At 36.5% G+C, this 17,591-nt stretch overlaps 1 protein-coding gene across 2 annotated transcripts in view; it reads left to right on the forward strand.

Moving 5' to 3' along the window:
• TMEM244 (transmembrane protein 244) overlaps positions 1 to 17,591 on the forward strand; it is a 39,904-nt gene that overhangs the window by 17,012 nt on the left and 5,301 nt on the right. The window contains exons 2-4 of one of the 2 annotated variants that reach the window (XM_030490247.1): positions 12,235 to 12,331; positions 16,092 to 16,177; positions 16,714 to 16,787. In XM_030490247.1, coding sequence (XP_030346107.1) covers positions 16,119 to 16,177; positions 16,714 to 16,787 — 133 coding nt within the window. In that variant the 5' untranslated portion in view covers positions 12,235 to 12,331; positions 16,092 to 16,118. Of the gene's footprint in view, positions 1 to 12,234; positions 12,397 to 16,091; positions 16,178 to 16,713; positions 16,788 to 17,591 lie in introns of those variants that run through there. The other variant, XM_030490248.1, reaches the window with a different exon arrangement.

Below are 17,591 nucleotides of genomic sequence, written 5' to 3' on the forward strand. Positions count from 1 at the left end.
AAAACATAAGAATGCTTGGTCCAGCTGAAATCAAACTTAGGACAGTCATAATCCTGGAGTGGTGTTTACAGCTCATGATCAAACTATTAAAAAATCAGAACTGGAGATAGCACAGAAGAATTTAAATGTGGTTTGGTTTTGGTTTTGGGGTTTTTTTTTTTCCTGAGCATTAAATGGTGAAAACCTAAACTAGAACCTGTCGTTTGCTATGTACGTGCTAATTTTTGTCTTCTTTTCTTCCTTTCCACCCGCCCCTTTTCCTTCTCCCCTCCTCCCCCCTTCTTTTTTTTAATTCCCATTTTGGACATATGCACTACGGCACCTTGCATTAACAGCTCTAATATCACCTCCCCCTGAACCAAACATCTAAATGACCTTATAGTAGAGAAAATTGTTATTCTCCCGCATAACTGTTGGCTTCTGGCAGATGCACGGGAAGGTTCATGCCTCCTAAATTCCACAGAGAAAGTCTATGGGACAAACAAGCAAACTCCTCAGACCCTGTTCTGTTTCTCAACACAACTTTCAAGACAAGAGAGACAACCCTTTCCCTTCTAAAAAGGTCATTCAAAAATAAGGAATGTGGTTTTTTCTATTTTAAATGTGTATGAGGATGTATGCACACTTTCTTGGAAAAAAAAGCCTTTCTCACAGGAAAAGTTAACAATCCGTTACAGAAAAATGACTTCAGTCTTCTAGGCTGTGAGAATGAATGTTACTGCATTTGAATTACAGATCTAAAACATTGCAGGGGTTTTCTCTAAGCTATTTTCCTTTGAGCGAGGCACTGCCTTGTCTTGAAAACAAGTTCATGAGATTATAATCTAAACCACTAAATACTTTTTAAACATTAATTTAATTTTCTTTAGAAAAGCCCCTTGAAACCATAAAAGAGATGATTTAATGTAAGAACTGGATTCCCTTACCTTTTGTATGAAAGGAAATCCTGTGAAGGAGCTAAATTTTAAAGAGTAATTCATTTTGCAAGGAAAAAGTCATAACAGTATATGCAGGTCAGTGGTCCAGCATTTCGGCCAAAAAGCTTGAAAACATTGCTTTCAGCATGGCAATAAGGTGACCTTGCAAATTGCAGCAGGAATGATATTCTGTTTTCACAGCCTACAGCCGTAAGGGGTCATTAGACCCCGTAGTCTTACCTCCTATAAACTAATAGGTTTCATCCAGATCTGTTACTGTATTACATTCAAAATCAAGCAATTAAGCTAGATGAATGAGGTTTCGATGCCCAGAAGAGTAAGAGATTTGTTAGCCACAGTCAGAAAACAGAACACATAACGTGACACGTATGCCCAAGGTCGTGGCAAGAGCTGATGACCCAATAGGTGGTGTGATCTCAGCAGATGAACCACACTTCACACTACGGAGGAAGAAAAGTCCTCTCAAGTACTTGTCAGATCTAATGTGGAGGTTATTCCTTTCCACCTCCAAATCTGGTAATGAGTGAAAGTCTGAATAGGTAAGGGGAACATAGGACTGTAAAAGCAAAGATCCTCAGCACAGCCTGAAAGCATGAATTCATTCTGCATGAGGTCCCATATCCAAGTGTGGTTGATCTCTGGTACGTCAGAGGATAACTCACTCACATGTTGCTAATTGCACATGAGGCAGAAAAATGCCATACTGATTCTTGCTGGTGAGTAACTAATGGCCCTGTGCGCAAGATCCAATTGTAATGATTGCTTTACTGCACAACTGTAATTTCACAAGCTTGCTGAGGGCACTGCCTACAATATCCCCAAGGCCTACGAACGATGAAGATAAACATCACTTCACTAGACGCAGACTTAGTAAAACCAGAGGGAACTGCACGGCTATCCAGTCAGTCCAATGGACCTACTACACTTTTTCTCAGGAAGTGGGTTAAAGCAAATCTTTTTAGAAAGAATTTTGCTTGAGATTCTGACGTGTCCTAAACTCTCTGCATATTTTTCAAATACTATTTGTCACACCAAAAGAATTTAAATCAGATCCCCAATTTTATTTTTGATAGCATAGCACCAGTAAGCTAAAGTAGTGTTAAAAATAAATCCCAAGTCAGAATTTCAAGCCTATTTCCATAAGAAAATGGCAGTACAACTGCTGATCCTTTGCCTTTAAAACTATTAAATCTCTAACAAGCTAAATCACAAAATAATGTAGATAAAAACTCTGGTTTCAAATAGAAACAAATCAAAGATAGATACCAACATCAGTTAATGGCACAGCAAGGACATAATATTTAGGTATACATTTTTATATATATATACATCTGCTAATGTAAGAAAGTAGAAAACGGCAAGCAAGTTTCTGGCTAACTCATGCTTTTAAAAGGGATCTCTGTTTCTCACTGGTGGTGTCAGATCAGTGCACAATAGAAAAGTATACTAACAGACATAAGGCCTGTGACAATCGTTTTTTAATGTAGGATCATAAAATATTTTCTTGCATTATGATAGTAACAGTAAAGTGGCACTGGTGTGAAACTGATGAGATCAAGATCTTGAGAAGGTTAATGCGTTTTCTTAAGTGACCACAAATAGCACTTGTGAATGGAAATGTGCAGCATCTACTTCAAAAAGCCATCCATTATTGCAGTATTATGCAGGAAAAGGAAAGGGAAACATCATAAGAGGTCCTGGCGCTAGCTGAGGCTCTATGTGAACTGATGGATACGGACATCTCTAAATCAGAGATTCGTGGCGCATGAAGGATCAGGTGCTGTAAAATGTGACCATTTACATGGGTCCTGTGCAACCGGGCACATATAAAAGGGGATTCCGATTTTCAAGACTCTTTTGTCTCTGTGGGTATGTACCACTCACTACCTTTTAAGTACTGTGGAACGTACCTGATACCTAAAACTGAATGATGGGCCTCAACTCTTGCATTTTGCCTGTGTGAAGTTAAAAGCTTTAGTATAACAGACTTCATTTAGACAAGCAAACAGAAACAAATATGATATTTACTTACTGTAGGCGCTTTCAGTACCTAAGGTTAAAGAGCCATCTGTTTCTCTGGCATAATTCCACTGGTTTCAACCGAATCAGGGCAGGATAAATTTGATGCAATACGTTCACCTGGTCACCTAGCACACAGCAGAGACGTTCCCTTTGTGTGGAAGTCTGCATACAATCAGTTTGCCATCTAGTGGCAACTATTTTGAACACAGACAGTAGTTTAAAACGGTAGCTGTTATTTTAAACACCAAGGTGTATTAAATTATCTGAGTTGCATGAAGACATCCATTATCAGGTAAAAAATATTTTAAAGCCTCAAAGGTTAACTGAATGTATACCCAGCATTGTACATTCAGCCAGGAAAAAAATCCTGACTTAAGCTGACTAACATAAAACCATTTCCAATTGCACTTTCTGTACAGTGTGGCTAGATCTATATCACCTGCAGCATTTTATATGGAAGAAGGTGGAACAAAATGGTGATAATTCGACATCTTCTAATTCACCCGTCTCACCCTCCTGCCAGTCTCTCTGGGATTAAAAGAAATGCTATTACTGAAAATTTTTACATAGCTAAATTGTAGTACCTGAGTAGTCTCAATGACTGGAATGGCAGCTGCTCATGTGGGAAAAGCAAAGACATGGCCAAATCAGGTTGTTTGTATTAAGGTTATGAGTTACTAACAGAAAGACTAGTCACAGCTAGCAACCACATTTTTCTAACCCAAAGCAGCTACCAGAATCCGCTCAGGAAATGCAAAAAAGATGTACTTTTTGGTGGTGGATGGCCTGGTAGTACTTAAGCATTCATGTAAGTGGGTATATTTTCCCTATTTTTAATGCTAATTTGGCTATTCTTAAGAGTAGCTGGATATTTATCTGCTTGTAGTACTTAAATGATCTTTGTTACTACACTATTCATTGCCTTACTATTATTACCGTATGTATCGTGACGTAGGAAATGTATCTGACATAGGGAAATGCTGTTAGCTTATTACACAGATAAATATCTTATTGCTTCAAACTCGAAGTGGCAGAGACTTCTGCCTTTCCTTCTGCACAAGGAATTCCACACATTTCGTAAGAAGCTTAAAAAAACATTAAACCCAGTGTCAGAAAACAGTGTCCCTAGACCTGATTTTAAAATAGTAAAAAGATACGAGTCCTGCATGTTTAAAATCTACTGGGACCCAATTCCATAATGATGGAGATGAAATACTTGACAGCCAACTGATGTCAGTCAGTCTACAAGACATGCCAAATAGCTAGCAGTAGCTAACCTTGGTGAATGACGGGAACCAAAGGGTGATAAAAGGTCAGAAATGAACACAGATCCTCCAATTTTAGAGTATCCTGAATTGACAGGGAAATCCCCCAAACACTGAAAACTTGAGCAATGTGATGTGAAAAATTTGATTTAGGAAAGATTTAGGCTACTGAAATTCATATTAGGATGTCATATTAGCTATCATCCTGCAGAAAACCATTTAATAATGAATCCTATTAAACTTGAGCTGTACTAAACAGCTGTTGAAATACATTTTGGAGATGTCTTACAATTTTTTGTTTGTTTTCTGACAAATATGAGCTGGATCTGATGTCAGAGAAGCAGTAAAATCGAGAAAAATTCTTTAGATGAGAGAATTTATCAGGTTTCTGAGCTTAATGGTATGTCTGCTTACACTGTAGTAGTCAAAAATATAAATATACATAGATGTTTCACTGAGTTACTGAATGCATCTGTATTCAACCTCTTACTCAGCGACCAAATGCTCAATTCATTGAAAATATACTTTAGCCCCAGTTGCCAACCTAGTTGTGATAAAGTTACTTGCATTCTGTTCTGGGCCATGAATCATGGTCACAGGGATTAATTAAAGTTCTAATGGCAGGGTCAACAAGGTCAAGTGAATGAGTTTGTCTATGTGTAATTAGGACAGAACAGAAGATAATGAAGTTCAACAGGTGTAACTGAGAGCAGAAGATGTCTGTGGTATTAAAATGCTTGACTTGAAGATCCAAAATTGATTTTGGAATGATAAGTTTGGAAAAATACCTTTTTACTTGTCAATGGAAGATATTTTTTCTCTAGAAACGACAGGTCTGAAAACAGTCAATGTCCCAGCGCTGTCTTTAGTCTCATTTTCAAACCTGCTAAACTCAAGCATGTGAATAACGGGATTGTTTCAACAGCACACATATTTATTTTCTAGGCAAATGCAGCATATCTATGACTGCAGAAAAATAAAGATAAATGAGAAAATTTTGTAGATGGAAATTCACCCTGGATATGATTTCTTCTACATCAGATCAATTTTAGAATTTCTGTATTTTCTTATATTAAAATGACAAGTTCAGCATCAAGACGGCACATAACAAAAACGATGAATTTGTGGCATTTTTCAGTTTAATAAGAAAATATATACTTTATCCTGACTTCTCTATACAGACAGCTCTTGCTCACAAGCTTGCCATTTTTAAAACAGTCACTTTCCTTAAATACCAATAAACGCAGCAAAAGCGTTACTCCATGAACAGGACAAAATGCATGCAGGATAATTTACTGCATAATCCTAAGAACCCAGTGTAAAAGCATTGAGGCAGGTTTATTTGAACTCCCTGTTCAGAGAGCAAAGCTAAACACGTGAACATGTAAGTGTCCCGATAGTCCTTCCCCAGCAATTCCCAGCTTTGTATTAACACATTTATGATAGCTATTGGCAGTGCAAATTTCTTTCTGCTACCTTTCCAGTGCTTGAATCAGCCTTTCAATCAGAAGGTACGCTTCTGCAAATGAAAAAGGAGCTCAGCTTCCATGCCCTATCAATCCTGGTATCTCTCCTCAGAGCGCCAGAAAGAGATGGTTAATTAGTGCCATGTATTACTGCACTGGGGACACCTGCCTGCAGTGAACAAAAATGAGGCTGTTAGGTCATTTCTTAGAGACTCTACAGTTACATCTACCCCAGTAAATTAAAACGGTGACTGGGAACATTTGTGGGCACAGAAATGGGATTGCACATTAAATTAAGTGCTGATGGAAAGGGTTCTAGCCCATGCCAGACAGCACAACTGGGGAGGCTGGCACAGACCTAGGTCTCCCTGGTCTCCCCGGCGGCTTGTGATCAGCCACCCTGTCTGGTAGAGAACACACCAGTCATGTCATGCCACGTGGCCCAGGAGCATTCACAGCACTTTCATGGTGTTAGTATACACACAGTGTATTGTTACTTGTTAAGCTTTCATGTAGCATATAAAAACTATAGTTGAATCAATTATAAAATAGATAACAATAAAATGTTCAACCATTCCAAAATCACCTACTATATTGTGTCAGCTAGATTCTGGCTTTTTCGAATAGTGGAAAACCAGGCTTGGTAGCTGTTAGGTAACATCCCATCTGCAGTCTCATGAATCAGTGCAGAGAGACAATATTGGAGGAGGATCCCAAATAATACCACGACGGGCTGCTCCCAGGCCCATCGAGGAAAGCCATTGGTTCACCTCTTCAAGCCCACGGGGCATGGACACACAGTGGCAGGCGGGAATCCAAATTACAGCCTCGTGGGGAGCAAACACCTTGTCTGTCTTCTTCCAGGTTTTTACCAGGAGAGCCTCAGCACTGTTGCCCAGGTGTGAAACCCAAGATGAGTCCCTGGATTACCTCGCAGGGCAAGGGGGTGGGATACATGGGACGCGGGAGAAAACTGTTTGGGGGATTGCCGAGAATTTGTATTAGCGGAGGAAACAAAGGCTGGAAAATGGGGGATTTAGGTGATTTGGAGAGATACAAGTGTGGAAAACTGCTTTTGTGTGTGTGAATCTGGACCAGTAACTGGAATAGGGCTGCAGCCTAAGGGGCTCATATGTCCAAGTCTCAACAACTGGGCTGACTGAGATCCAAGGACCAGCTACTGGCAGACAGTGTCTGACCCAGATACTGGAGGGATCTACCTTCTACGTGTGTATAGATGTATCTTCTCACTAGAGTGCTTCCAAACTTCTCAGCCAGGGAGGGGAGCAGGATGAGACCACTGGTAGTGTCTGTGGTCATGTGAGTACCCTGTGTGCCTGGCTGTGATCTGTGTAACATACATGTATATGTGTGTGCATATATATATATGCACATAATGTGATGTATATGTGTGCTCTGTGTGGGTGTGCTTACTGGGAATACATTTCAGCCATGCTACTGTTTGGACCTGGGGATATGGAGCTGCAGTAGCCTTGCCTCTCTCAGACTGATATCCAGCATGATATTTTCTTCTAACAGTAGCACCAATTTTGCAGCTGTGGGTCAGTTTTTGTGGGCCTAGCACTAAAGTGACTTTTCAGTGTTTCACTGTACTCATCAAAAATTCCCACTAACACCAGTGGAGATGCAAGAATATCTTCAAAATGTAGGCGGTGGTAATCGGCACATTAAGTTTCTCAGCAGAAAGGCCAAATATTGATTTTTTTAAATACAAACAATTAAAACTGGTTCTTAGACATAGAGTGGGGCCAGGGTGGAAAGTTTACATTGCTGCAATTGTGTTATAGCTTCTCTCTGGATAAACAGAAGACTTCATTATCAGTTCTATCAATCCCACACCTTTCACAAACAATAAAATTAATTTCTAATTTGAGTAAATAAAGCCTACCAAATTGGTTCCTTTGCCAATACTTTTAAGTTTCATGTTGAACTTCTTCACAAAGCCAACAGCGTCAGTTAACAAAACAAAAGATGTTGTTTACTATTTTTGCTATTAACTAAGCCAGCTCCTTAGATACAAGTAGCTCATTGGGGTTAAATATCTCTAAAAGAATCCAATTCATTTGCAGTTTGAAAATCAGAAAGAATTATACCAATTTTTTTTAGTTGAATTCTTTTAATAGTATGAACATTTTAGAATTCAGGGAAATTCAAGGAGACAACTTTTCAGGAGCTTTAAGTCCCTAAAATTCACCTCTTACTTAATCAATTGGATTGAAAGCTCTTTTACATTATATTATTAGGAATGAGGACATTGTTAAAGCAATCCAACAAAATTTGGAACTCATATTACTAATAATAACAATAACAATAGAAGATCGATATATTCAAAGCATATGCCTGCTTCCACTTAATTCTCAGATTTCCCATCCCTCAAAATTTATCCATCTGCAACTGAGGTTAGAGAAGGAAAGAACCCAATTGCTTTAATCCTCATGAATTTTAATCCTCATATCGATCTTCTATTGTTATTGTTATTATTATTAATAGTAATATGAGTTCCAAATTTTGTTGGATTGCTTTAACAATGTCCTCATTCCTAATAATATAATGTAAAAGAGCTTTCAATCCAATTGATTAAATAAGAGGTGAATTTTAGGGACTTAAAGCTCCTGAAAAGTTGTCTCCTTGAATTTCCATGGAGGTAGAGCATAGACCTCACACAATTCTAGCTCCTTCCATATGGGAGCCAAGCTGTCATATTAAGGCTGTATAATGCATATATGATCAACACGAAACTGTAGGGGCTGTCATTCATAGGATACAATTAAGCTATATTTGCTAGAGTTGTAACACATTCAAGAACAGTCAAGTAACAGTCAAGAAATGCAGTGCTTTTTACTTTTAAAGATGCATTTTCATGAAGTTCCTTTCACTGCATTGACAGTCTTCCAGTCCCTGCAGTGAAAGAACAAAAATAGTGGCCACTTTATTTTTCCAAGCTCTTCTATCCTTGTATACAATGTAAGTAGAGTTCCTCCCCATCAGCAGATGGAGACAGAGTACACATGTTTTGATGTCATCATCCTTCAGTTAATTAAAAATGTCTCACCACGCAACCCAGACAGCATCCCTTTGGTTGATCTTTGTATTTTCTTAAAGATTCCAGGATAATGAATCGACATACCTTGGGTTTTAGTAATTTCCCTGGTCTAAAATCATTTTTTCCTGTTTTGGAATAACCTAGGAAATACGATTCTGGGTCTAGCTCTACTTCTTAAGGCACAGTGCTGTAGCGCAAACAATCAGCACAACAGCAACACAAACCACCTGTTAACTTCCATGTAATATTGCTGTATGATACAGTTCTTCAAATTGTGGTTTTGGTTTTTTTTTTGCAACGCTATTTGACAGCATCATAAATTGTTGGCTTAAATGGGAACATTCTAAAAAAAACCCAAAACCCTACGTAATAAGCTTAGACAGCAAACTTAGCAGGAAGGTTTTATAAAAACTTTCTAACAGTTCATTATTACAAATCGACTTTTGTTTTGGCACAGGTAGCACATAGGAACTAGGTATTGCCTGGGTAGTATTAAAGGCCATTATCAGTTTCTTAAAAAGAGATACAGCCATATAGAAGTATCCTTAATTTTACTTCCAAATTCTCCATTCTGCAATGATTTTGTCAGTCTCTTGAATCTTGTCCATTACATATCACTGCAAAGAAAGTACATGGGTACAGCCAAATGCCAAATAACAGTATTTATTAATTATTCTCAAATATGTGAGGGTAATACATTGATACCCTACCAAAGAAACTGTTTCCTGAGTGTTTCCATAAGGCAAATCAGCATAAACTCCAGGTGTTGAAAAGTAATGGAGTACTATTTTTCCTCATAGTCTTGATAAAAATCTGCAACATAATGCTTCCAGAAAATAGTCTGTGTTTAAAAGTACATCCTTTTGAAACCAAAATAGGTAAGTTATTTTAACCTCTATTAAACCTTGTCTTCTGTTTTCCCCTGCTGAATTTGAAGAAAAGAAATACAAAAAGTGATTATTCCATTATCTCGGCATTCTGCTAATAGCAACACATCTTTTCAGTTAACATTCACTATTGAGTGATTTATTCAGTATTTTGGGTCAGAAACGGTTTCTTCCAATTGAATTTTTATTTGTTCCTGTTCACTGGATTCCCACAATACAGGTGTTTCCAATCTTGAAGCAAGGATGCAACAGAAATATTATCCTTTCTCTTATGGTATTTAAAGTTTTCAACCGTGCAATGAGATTGGAACCTCTTTGTCTCCCCAACAAATCCATGCCTACAGCTTCCATTACATTTGAGTCAAACTTGGTGACTTTGGTTTTATCCGCAATCTTTGCCTAGTTGAGTTGACTCCTTGTGAAGAAGTCAGTCAGTGAATGTAAACTTCTGTTCTGTTTAATAATGGTCTTAGATTAATGCAATCCATTACTTTTTCAATTATCTTGCTACTTAGAGCTACTGCAAAAAGTTTATGTGAATTAATTTTGGGTCATGGCTGTTTTCAGTGATATTTTGTGTAGATAGGATGCTCTTTGAATGAAACCTTTTGTTCCTTTCAAACCTTTTTTTAATTATTAAAGCAAATTTTTCTTCATTAATTTGCTACTCACGACTATTGCAACTGTTTAAGCAAATTGATTTAGTTTTTTAATTTTGTTTCAGTATATTCCTTTGACATTACTTCAGCCCTCAAAATAGGACTTAATCAGCATACAGATCTTTATTCTAGCATTTTGCACAGGAAGTAATTTCTCTGACAGTATTCACAATCTGGAGACATGGAATCCCTGAGTGAAAGCACTTGTTTGCTGAGTGCAGACTATATTTGCAAGCAGATACTTTCATTTTGTATGATTAAAAAGGCATAAACACCCCCTAAATAAAACCCCAAACTAAAGAAACTTGCACATACTATGTTAGTGACAGCAAAAAAAAAAAATTAATTCTTGGTTCAGTTTCAGAAGTGTTCCCTTGTATGACCTCCTTTTTCCCAATAACACAGCATACTGAAAAATAATGTGCCTGTAAAAAGTCAAATTTGAATCTGTTAAAGAACTGCTCAGTAGAAGTTGGATCTGCTCTAAAGCACACTAAAATTCATTCTACTGAAGGAACAAAATATGGTTCAGGAAAAGAAGAGTCATAACGTAAGTCCAGCATTTCTTAACCTACTTATACCTAATTTAATGTGAACTATACTTGATGTAATAAAGTGATAGTCAGAAGATGAATGTTATCAAAGAATACTGTGAAGAATGTACCACTTTGCATGTTACATAGTCAATAGAATTAGAATTTGTAAAACTAATTAAAAGTAGGAAGGTATAATAACACCAAGGAACTGTGATCAAATGAGTGCTGAAAAAAGCAAATAGAAGGTAGAAAATAATGTTAATAATGTTGTTTCTAAATAGGCCAGGTATATTATAGGTGTGCTTTGGCTGACTGTAGCTACAAAAGCGTGAACATTAAATGAGCTAGTAGGATTTTCTGTTTGCTCTTCAGCGGCTTACAGTTAGCTCGCAGATGGCTTCTGTCTCAATTCGGTTTAATCCAATCTACTCACCTCACTCTGTCCTATACTCACCTATAAGAATGTTTTTTTGGATGGAAAACAGCTGCTTCTTCCTGCTGATATTGGCATACGGAATATAGCAACAGCACTTCCTTTCACTCATCATGTGTCCATGGCTCTCAAGGTCAAAACTGCTGAAACCAAGGTAAAGGGAATTGAGTTTGTTTAGTGTTGTATGTCACCAGATAGTATTTAGAGAATTAGACAGCTACTGTGGGGCTTGAAAAAGCTGTTGCTTTCATTCTTACAGAGTGTTCTTCAATGTTTTCTTCCTAAAAAAAAAAAAACCCAACCAACAAACCACAAAATAAAGGACACTTTATACTATAGTGCTGCTAGTAAGTACTGCAAAATATATCTTAAAAAAATTATTTCAGAAGATGTGATGTAGTTTCATTTATGAGATATTATTCTTGGAAGTGTCTAATAAAATCCTACATTTGATGACACCAGTGATTTCCTAAGATTTTTTCTTTAAGTTAACATTGAATGAATGACCCTGTAGTTTTTAACTTGTGTTTTTTGCTTTGAAATACCTGAATATTTAGAAAGGGAAAAAGAGTTTGAAAATAAAAAGTATTCTGAGATTTAAAAAAATATATGTTTAAATTTCAGTGGAAAAGTGAAATAAAAAAAAAATGAAGTAGGATGTGATACAGCTGGAAAATTTTCAAAGGGTTTTCATTTTCATGTTACATGCATTTCCTTAGTTTACTCGACTAAGCAAAGCATGCTGTACCTAATACATGACTACTTCCTTAGGACAGGGACGAAGAATATTTTGGCTACAAAGAGAAAAATACTGGGCCTTTGACACAAATGAAAGTTTGTTCCTGACTTCAAGGGAGGGTAGGAATTTGCCTACTATGATTAGAGGTCACCTGGTCATCAGCTCACAGCCATCCTTCAGCTCTGTGATTTTCACTTCAGTCCTGTCTCACCACTTTTATTACAGTACGAATCTACATCTAGAACAGATAAGGCTTCAAGGAGGCAGTTGCTGGAGGAGGAGCAGTGGATAAAGAATTACAGGAAATGTGCATCTGCTCAGAGTAAGGGAATGAAAATTATCCCCACCAAAAATCTGCCAACTTCAAATACTTAGAGATACTTTCAGGTGGGTGGGAGGTAACATGGCTGCCAAACTTGCATGTCACATTGTAGTCAATTAACATTACAGCAACAATGGATTACACAGTGGAAAAGAAGGGATCAAAAGCGTTATTTGGCCAATTTTAATTTAGAATATGAATGAAGACTGTGGAAATGGGAAAGCTGTATTTAGCCCTCAGACCAACCTGGCTGAAGAGCTTAATTGTTCTCAGTTTTTGTTTGGCTTTATTTTGATGTAGGAAAAGAAGCAAAACTGTGCTAGACTTTTACTTATTGACAAGTATCGGTTTGTACAGGCATGATGGATTTCTTTCCTATTGCATTAGAAACTAAAGCTTCTCGCTCTCTCTCCTTGTAGGAGATAGATGTACTATTCAATATTTAGCACTTTTCAATATTTATCAATATAAAAATAAATCTTTTGCTAAATTCACAGTATCCACACTTCTGACAATGTCGGGTGGTTCTGCAAACGTGTTATCCAAAACACAGCCATTCAAATAACTAAGGCCAGAAGCAAATGTTAGAGATGTTTGAGTGAAGCTTCATCCAGAGAGGCATCTGGTTTTGCTTTGAAGCATTATTTATTTCCAAAGGCAGTTTGTTCCATTGTCTAATTGCCTTTACAATTAAAAATGTACTTCACACATCTTTCAAATTTGTCTAGCTATAACTTGTAGCTGTTTACTTCTTGTGGCTTTTCTGATAGATTAAAGAGCCCTTAAGTACCTGATATTTTCTGCCTGTGAGGGTACTTATCCATCATAATCAAATCAGCCCTCAGAGCTAAACAGATTGACCTCTTTAGGGATGTAGTCCTAATGAAAGAAAAAAACCAACGCCATTTCTAGCCATCAGCTCCCTTTAGCGGCTCTTCTCTGCACCTTCTTAATTTTTTAATGTACTTTAAAAATTGCTGGCACCAAATTGGATGCCACTTTGGCTTCACAGTGCTGTGTTTAGAGGTAATACTTTTTCCTTGTTTCTATTCTTCTTCTCCCACCTTAAAACCCAAAGCCTTAAGGGCTTGTTTTGTGTCACAATATTGCAAAAGGAGCTCATAAAAACGAGTTAGTATGAGCTAATGCTCATCTACAGCCCTTTTCAGCGTCACTGACTCCTTGAATAAGGGCTCCTTTTACCAACATATAACAAACCACGTCAAAATGGAAATTGCATTTTAGAGCTGGCTTGTGTTTTACATTTTTCACTGCCATCTCACCTGCCAACTGCATTTTATTTAAAAATATGGACTTAAAAATATTTTATAACTTTTTTTCCTTTATTAATATTCAATCAGTTGTCAAGAACGTTATGCAACTTTATCCTCAAAATCTACAGCAATGATAAGGATACTCAATAACCAATTTAGATAAAAATTCTTGAATAAAAGCAAATATATAAAAAAGCAAGTCTCTTTCAAACTTTTCAAAATGGAAATGATTGTTTAATCTTCACAGTATCTTATATTTTTGGGTTTTGGTTTCACTCCTTTATTATTAGTTTTCCTCCAAATAATTCCTCTTCCTTTTTAGTTATGAATATGCAATTATTGTTTCCCATATCTTGGTCCCTGAAACCAACCTATACACATGTGATTTCTTTTACCTTTCTTCAGAATTGAGTCCTATTCCTTTATTAGTTGTTACCTATTTTTTCTAACATTCATTCCCATTGTAAATATGGTGTTACATTCAAAGAGATAAAGATTGGCATCTTTTGCATTGATATCATTGGATATCAATTGCTTCACTATATGCAGTCCATAGTCTCTGCTTGCCATTCTGATACACTAAGAAATTGCATCGGGTCTCTGATATTTTACTACTTCAATTATGCAGGGTCACTTTTCATATACCAAAATTTCATTGTCTTAGTTTTCATTTTTCCATTTTAAATTTACTTTTGATCAACATAGACAAGAAGTCCTGTAAAACAGCAAAATTTCCAAACTCCTATGCTGTCAGTTCAATTCCATTGATCTTGGGGGAAATTCAGCATGAGATCTTGCAGTGCACACAAAAGTGTGCAGTCTTAGGGCCCATATTTACATGTCAAAGTGTATTTACTTAATAATGGAATCACTAGATGTTGCATTTTGTAATTATATTGCCCTTAGATCATTATTGCATAATGGATCATAGTTTGGAGGTCTATGGAGGTCTTACCAGGTGAGTCAGGTAAACACACCTTGCTAGTTTCAAATATTTGATAGCCAAACTGGAGGAAGAGCAAGAAAAGTCTTAACTCATTATGTGTGCTGTATCTGGGCTAATAATTTATACAATACCCTACTCCTAAAACAGAAACTCGAATGCTTTAATATCAAAAAGCAAAATGTAGCTACAGATCCTCCCAAATAAACATCTGGAATGTCATTGATACATCACAGAAAAATAGAAATTAAAGTGTTCCACATTAGCAAGACTGTTATTATTACCAAAACATATTATCCTTCAAAATATAGTTTTACATTATCCCTGTAGGAATTAATACAAGTTCTAGGGTCTGCATAATTCAGGAAGCCAGCTTAGATGATTGGAGATGTGTGAACTATGCTTCTCTTGAAAGGATCTCAGGGCATTTTGTGAACTTTATCAGGTGAAGGCTTACAGGTTTCTCTCTGGCTGCATTCCTTCTGACACTTCAGTTTAGAAATGAAGATACTGATATTGAATGAAAAAAATAATGATAGCAAGATATCATAGCAAATATGCATCCTTTATATAATTCTCTATACAGTGTTTCCCTTTTATTAAAGACACAGTATTGGATCATAAGATAGTGGTTTCTTTGTGAAACTTACATTTTTAGGGGTATTTTTTCAATTTGGAGTTGGAATTTATTTAGAATAAATTCACAAACAATTGAACTTTGAAAAATATTTAACAGAAATCGCTCATTACTCATATAAATTGTCTATACCCTTACCTTTGGAAGTAAGCACTAGGGTGCATTTTCTAGATGATGGGAAACTTAACAGTTACTGCTTTACAATTTTCTACATTAATTTGCATACAGTTTCAACATACTTGCAAGGATGGCATTTCTTTTAAGTTAAAACTAGATTTATTTAAACATCTGAATGAACTTCAACTCTCAAGGTCTCCTGTGTAATAACTGTCACAAAATGTCCTCGTTTTCTGAACATTTATAAATTCAGTAAGTAGTTGGTATACAATAATCATAGAATTATAGAATCATTTTGGTTGTAAAAGACCTTTAATATCATTGAGTCCAACTGTTAACCCAGCACTGCCAAGTCCACCACTAAACCATGGCCCTAAGCACCACATCTACATGTCTGTTATATACCTCCAGGGATGGTGACTCCACCACTTCCTGGGCTTTGCACTCCCTCATTCCAGAAGAGGCCCTAGATATTTAATGAGAAAGGGCTTACTTTCTCACCCAAAGAGCAGAAAAAAAAAGATGCCAAGAAAAAGGATAAGGGTGGTTTTTGTCCTATAATACATGATAAAAACAAAGAGCTATGCATTATAGCCACACATTAGGCACTGAAATGCACCAAAGAGCTTTAGTAACTTGCACATAATCAGCAACAGCAAAAAAATGTGTCTATTTTGTTTTCTATTTTTCCCCCCACATTATGACTGATAGAAATCTGGAATTATTTTCTGACAATCACATATTTGATGTGAACATGACATTAGGTTTTACTGTCTTTCTCTTTTGCAGGTTGTTCTGGTTAACCTGTTGATATGCATGGTAGTTTTCTACACTGTGTACTATGTGGTCCTATCTGTGTGCTTCGCAGTATTCAAGTAAGATTTCCATATCTTTAGTATAATATGCTGGCATACTGCAACTGGATATGATGGGCAGAGCTATGAAAGTTCAAAGGAAGCTTCTGGACTGGAGACGTCCAGTCCCAGTTACTCTGTGAACACATTTTTCAAATTCAGTTAAATTGTACCTGGACCTTCTTTCAAATTCACGAATTGGCAAACAGAGACTCAAAACTAATATAAAATGTTGGAACCAATATGCTTCCTCGCACTTGCACCATGTAAATAAATGAATGTAAGAGAAAAGATGACATGAAAAAAGGAAAAGAAATATTTTATAGTTGATAAAGAGACAAATTATATTCCCTTGGGAAGTTATTGATTAGCAGGTATAGTGCCAAACATTGTAAATAAAAGCAGGCACGAGCAAGACCACAACACAGAATGGGACTTAGCTTGTAAAAGCCCAGAGTTTTCCATTTGAAATCATATTTAAAAGCACCCGTATGTCATATAATCACTAAGGCATTACTAAAAATCTCTGGCTAAATTTATTCATTCTATTTCCACAGGATTAAAATGTTGGATGGTTTGGCACCTTTTGATTTTAAGACAAATCCCTCATGGATTAACCCCTATTATTTAGGTAACTGAAGTTTTTTTCTCTCTTTCTTTTTTCCCCCCTCAGTCAAGAAAATAGATTGCATGTGGATGTAAACTTGTCTTTGTTATGGACAGTATTTTAAAGTTGGTTTAGTAATACTAATGATTTCTGTGTTTCAACTACACTGCATTTAAATGCTTATTTATCTTGCCAGCAGTTCTCATTTCTGTATTGCTAGTTGTCATTCAAGTGATTGTTAGACTTTTCCTTGAGTGGTTCTTTTGATCTTGCATCATCTGAAGAAAACTTGCTGCTTTGCCAGGATGCTTCATTTTCATTGTAGAACAATTACCTGTTCTCTGTAAAGTTCCTTCACAGAGTCGTAAATTTACTTTTCACGCTGCAGCAAATTTCTTATAAATCACTAGATCCAGATCTATGATACATTCAACTAACGGAAATTTTGCTTTGGTAATGCCTAATACAGTGGGCATTAAAATTTCAGGGTTTTGTTATAGCTCAAACCCTAAGCATAAATTTATATATCCTAATAAAAAATTATGCATTTTTGTCTGAAGTTCTCAGCATTAAATTTTACCAGATTTGTAATCTCTTTTACAAAGGCAAACCACATCATCTATCAGTAAAGTAAGTAAAGCTCAAATGCAAATTGGTTAGTTCATCAGGTTAAAAGGAGTAATAGAAATGCATGGATATTTGTACAGTGTCAATACTGATTTCAGAGGAAAAAAGACCATTTTGGTTGCAGCAGTGGAAAAGAAAACTAAATCATATTCAATTAGAATAACTTTTAAGGGCCCTAATGTAGTTACTGTATCTCAATAT

The sequence above is a fragment of the Strigops habroptila genome, chromosome 6, assembly GCF_004027225.2.
Source record: "Strigops habroptila isolate Jane chromosome 6, bStrHab1.2.pri, whole genome shotgun sequence".
Lineage (NCBI taxonomy): Eukaryota > Metazoa > Chordata > Aves > Psittaciformes > Psittacidae > Strigops > Strigops habroptila.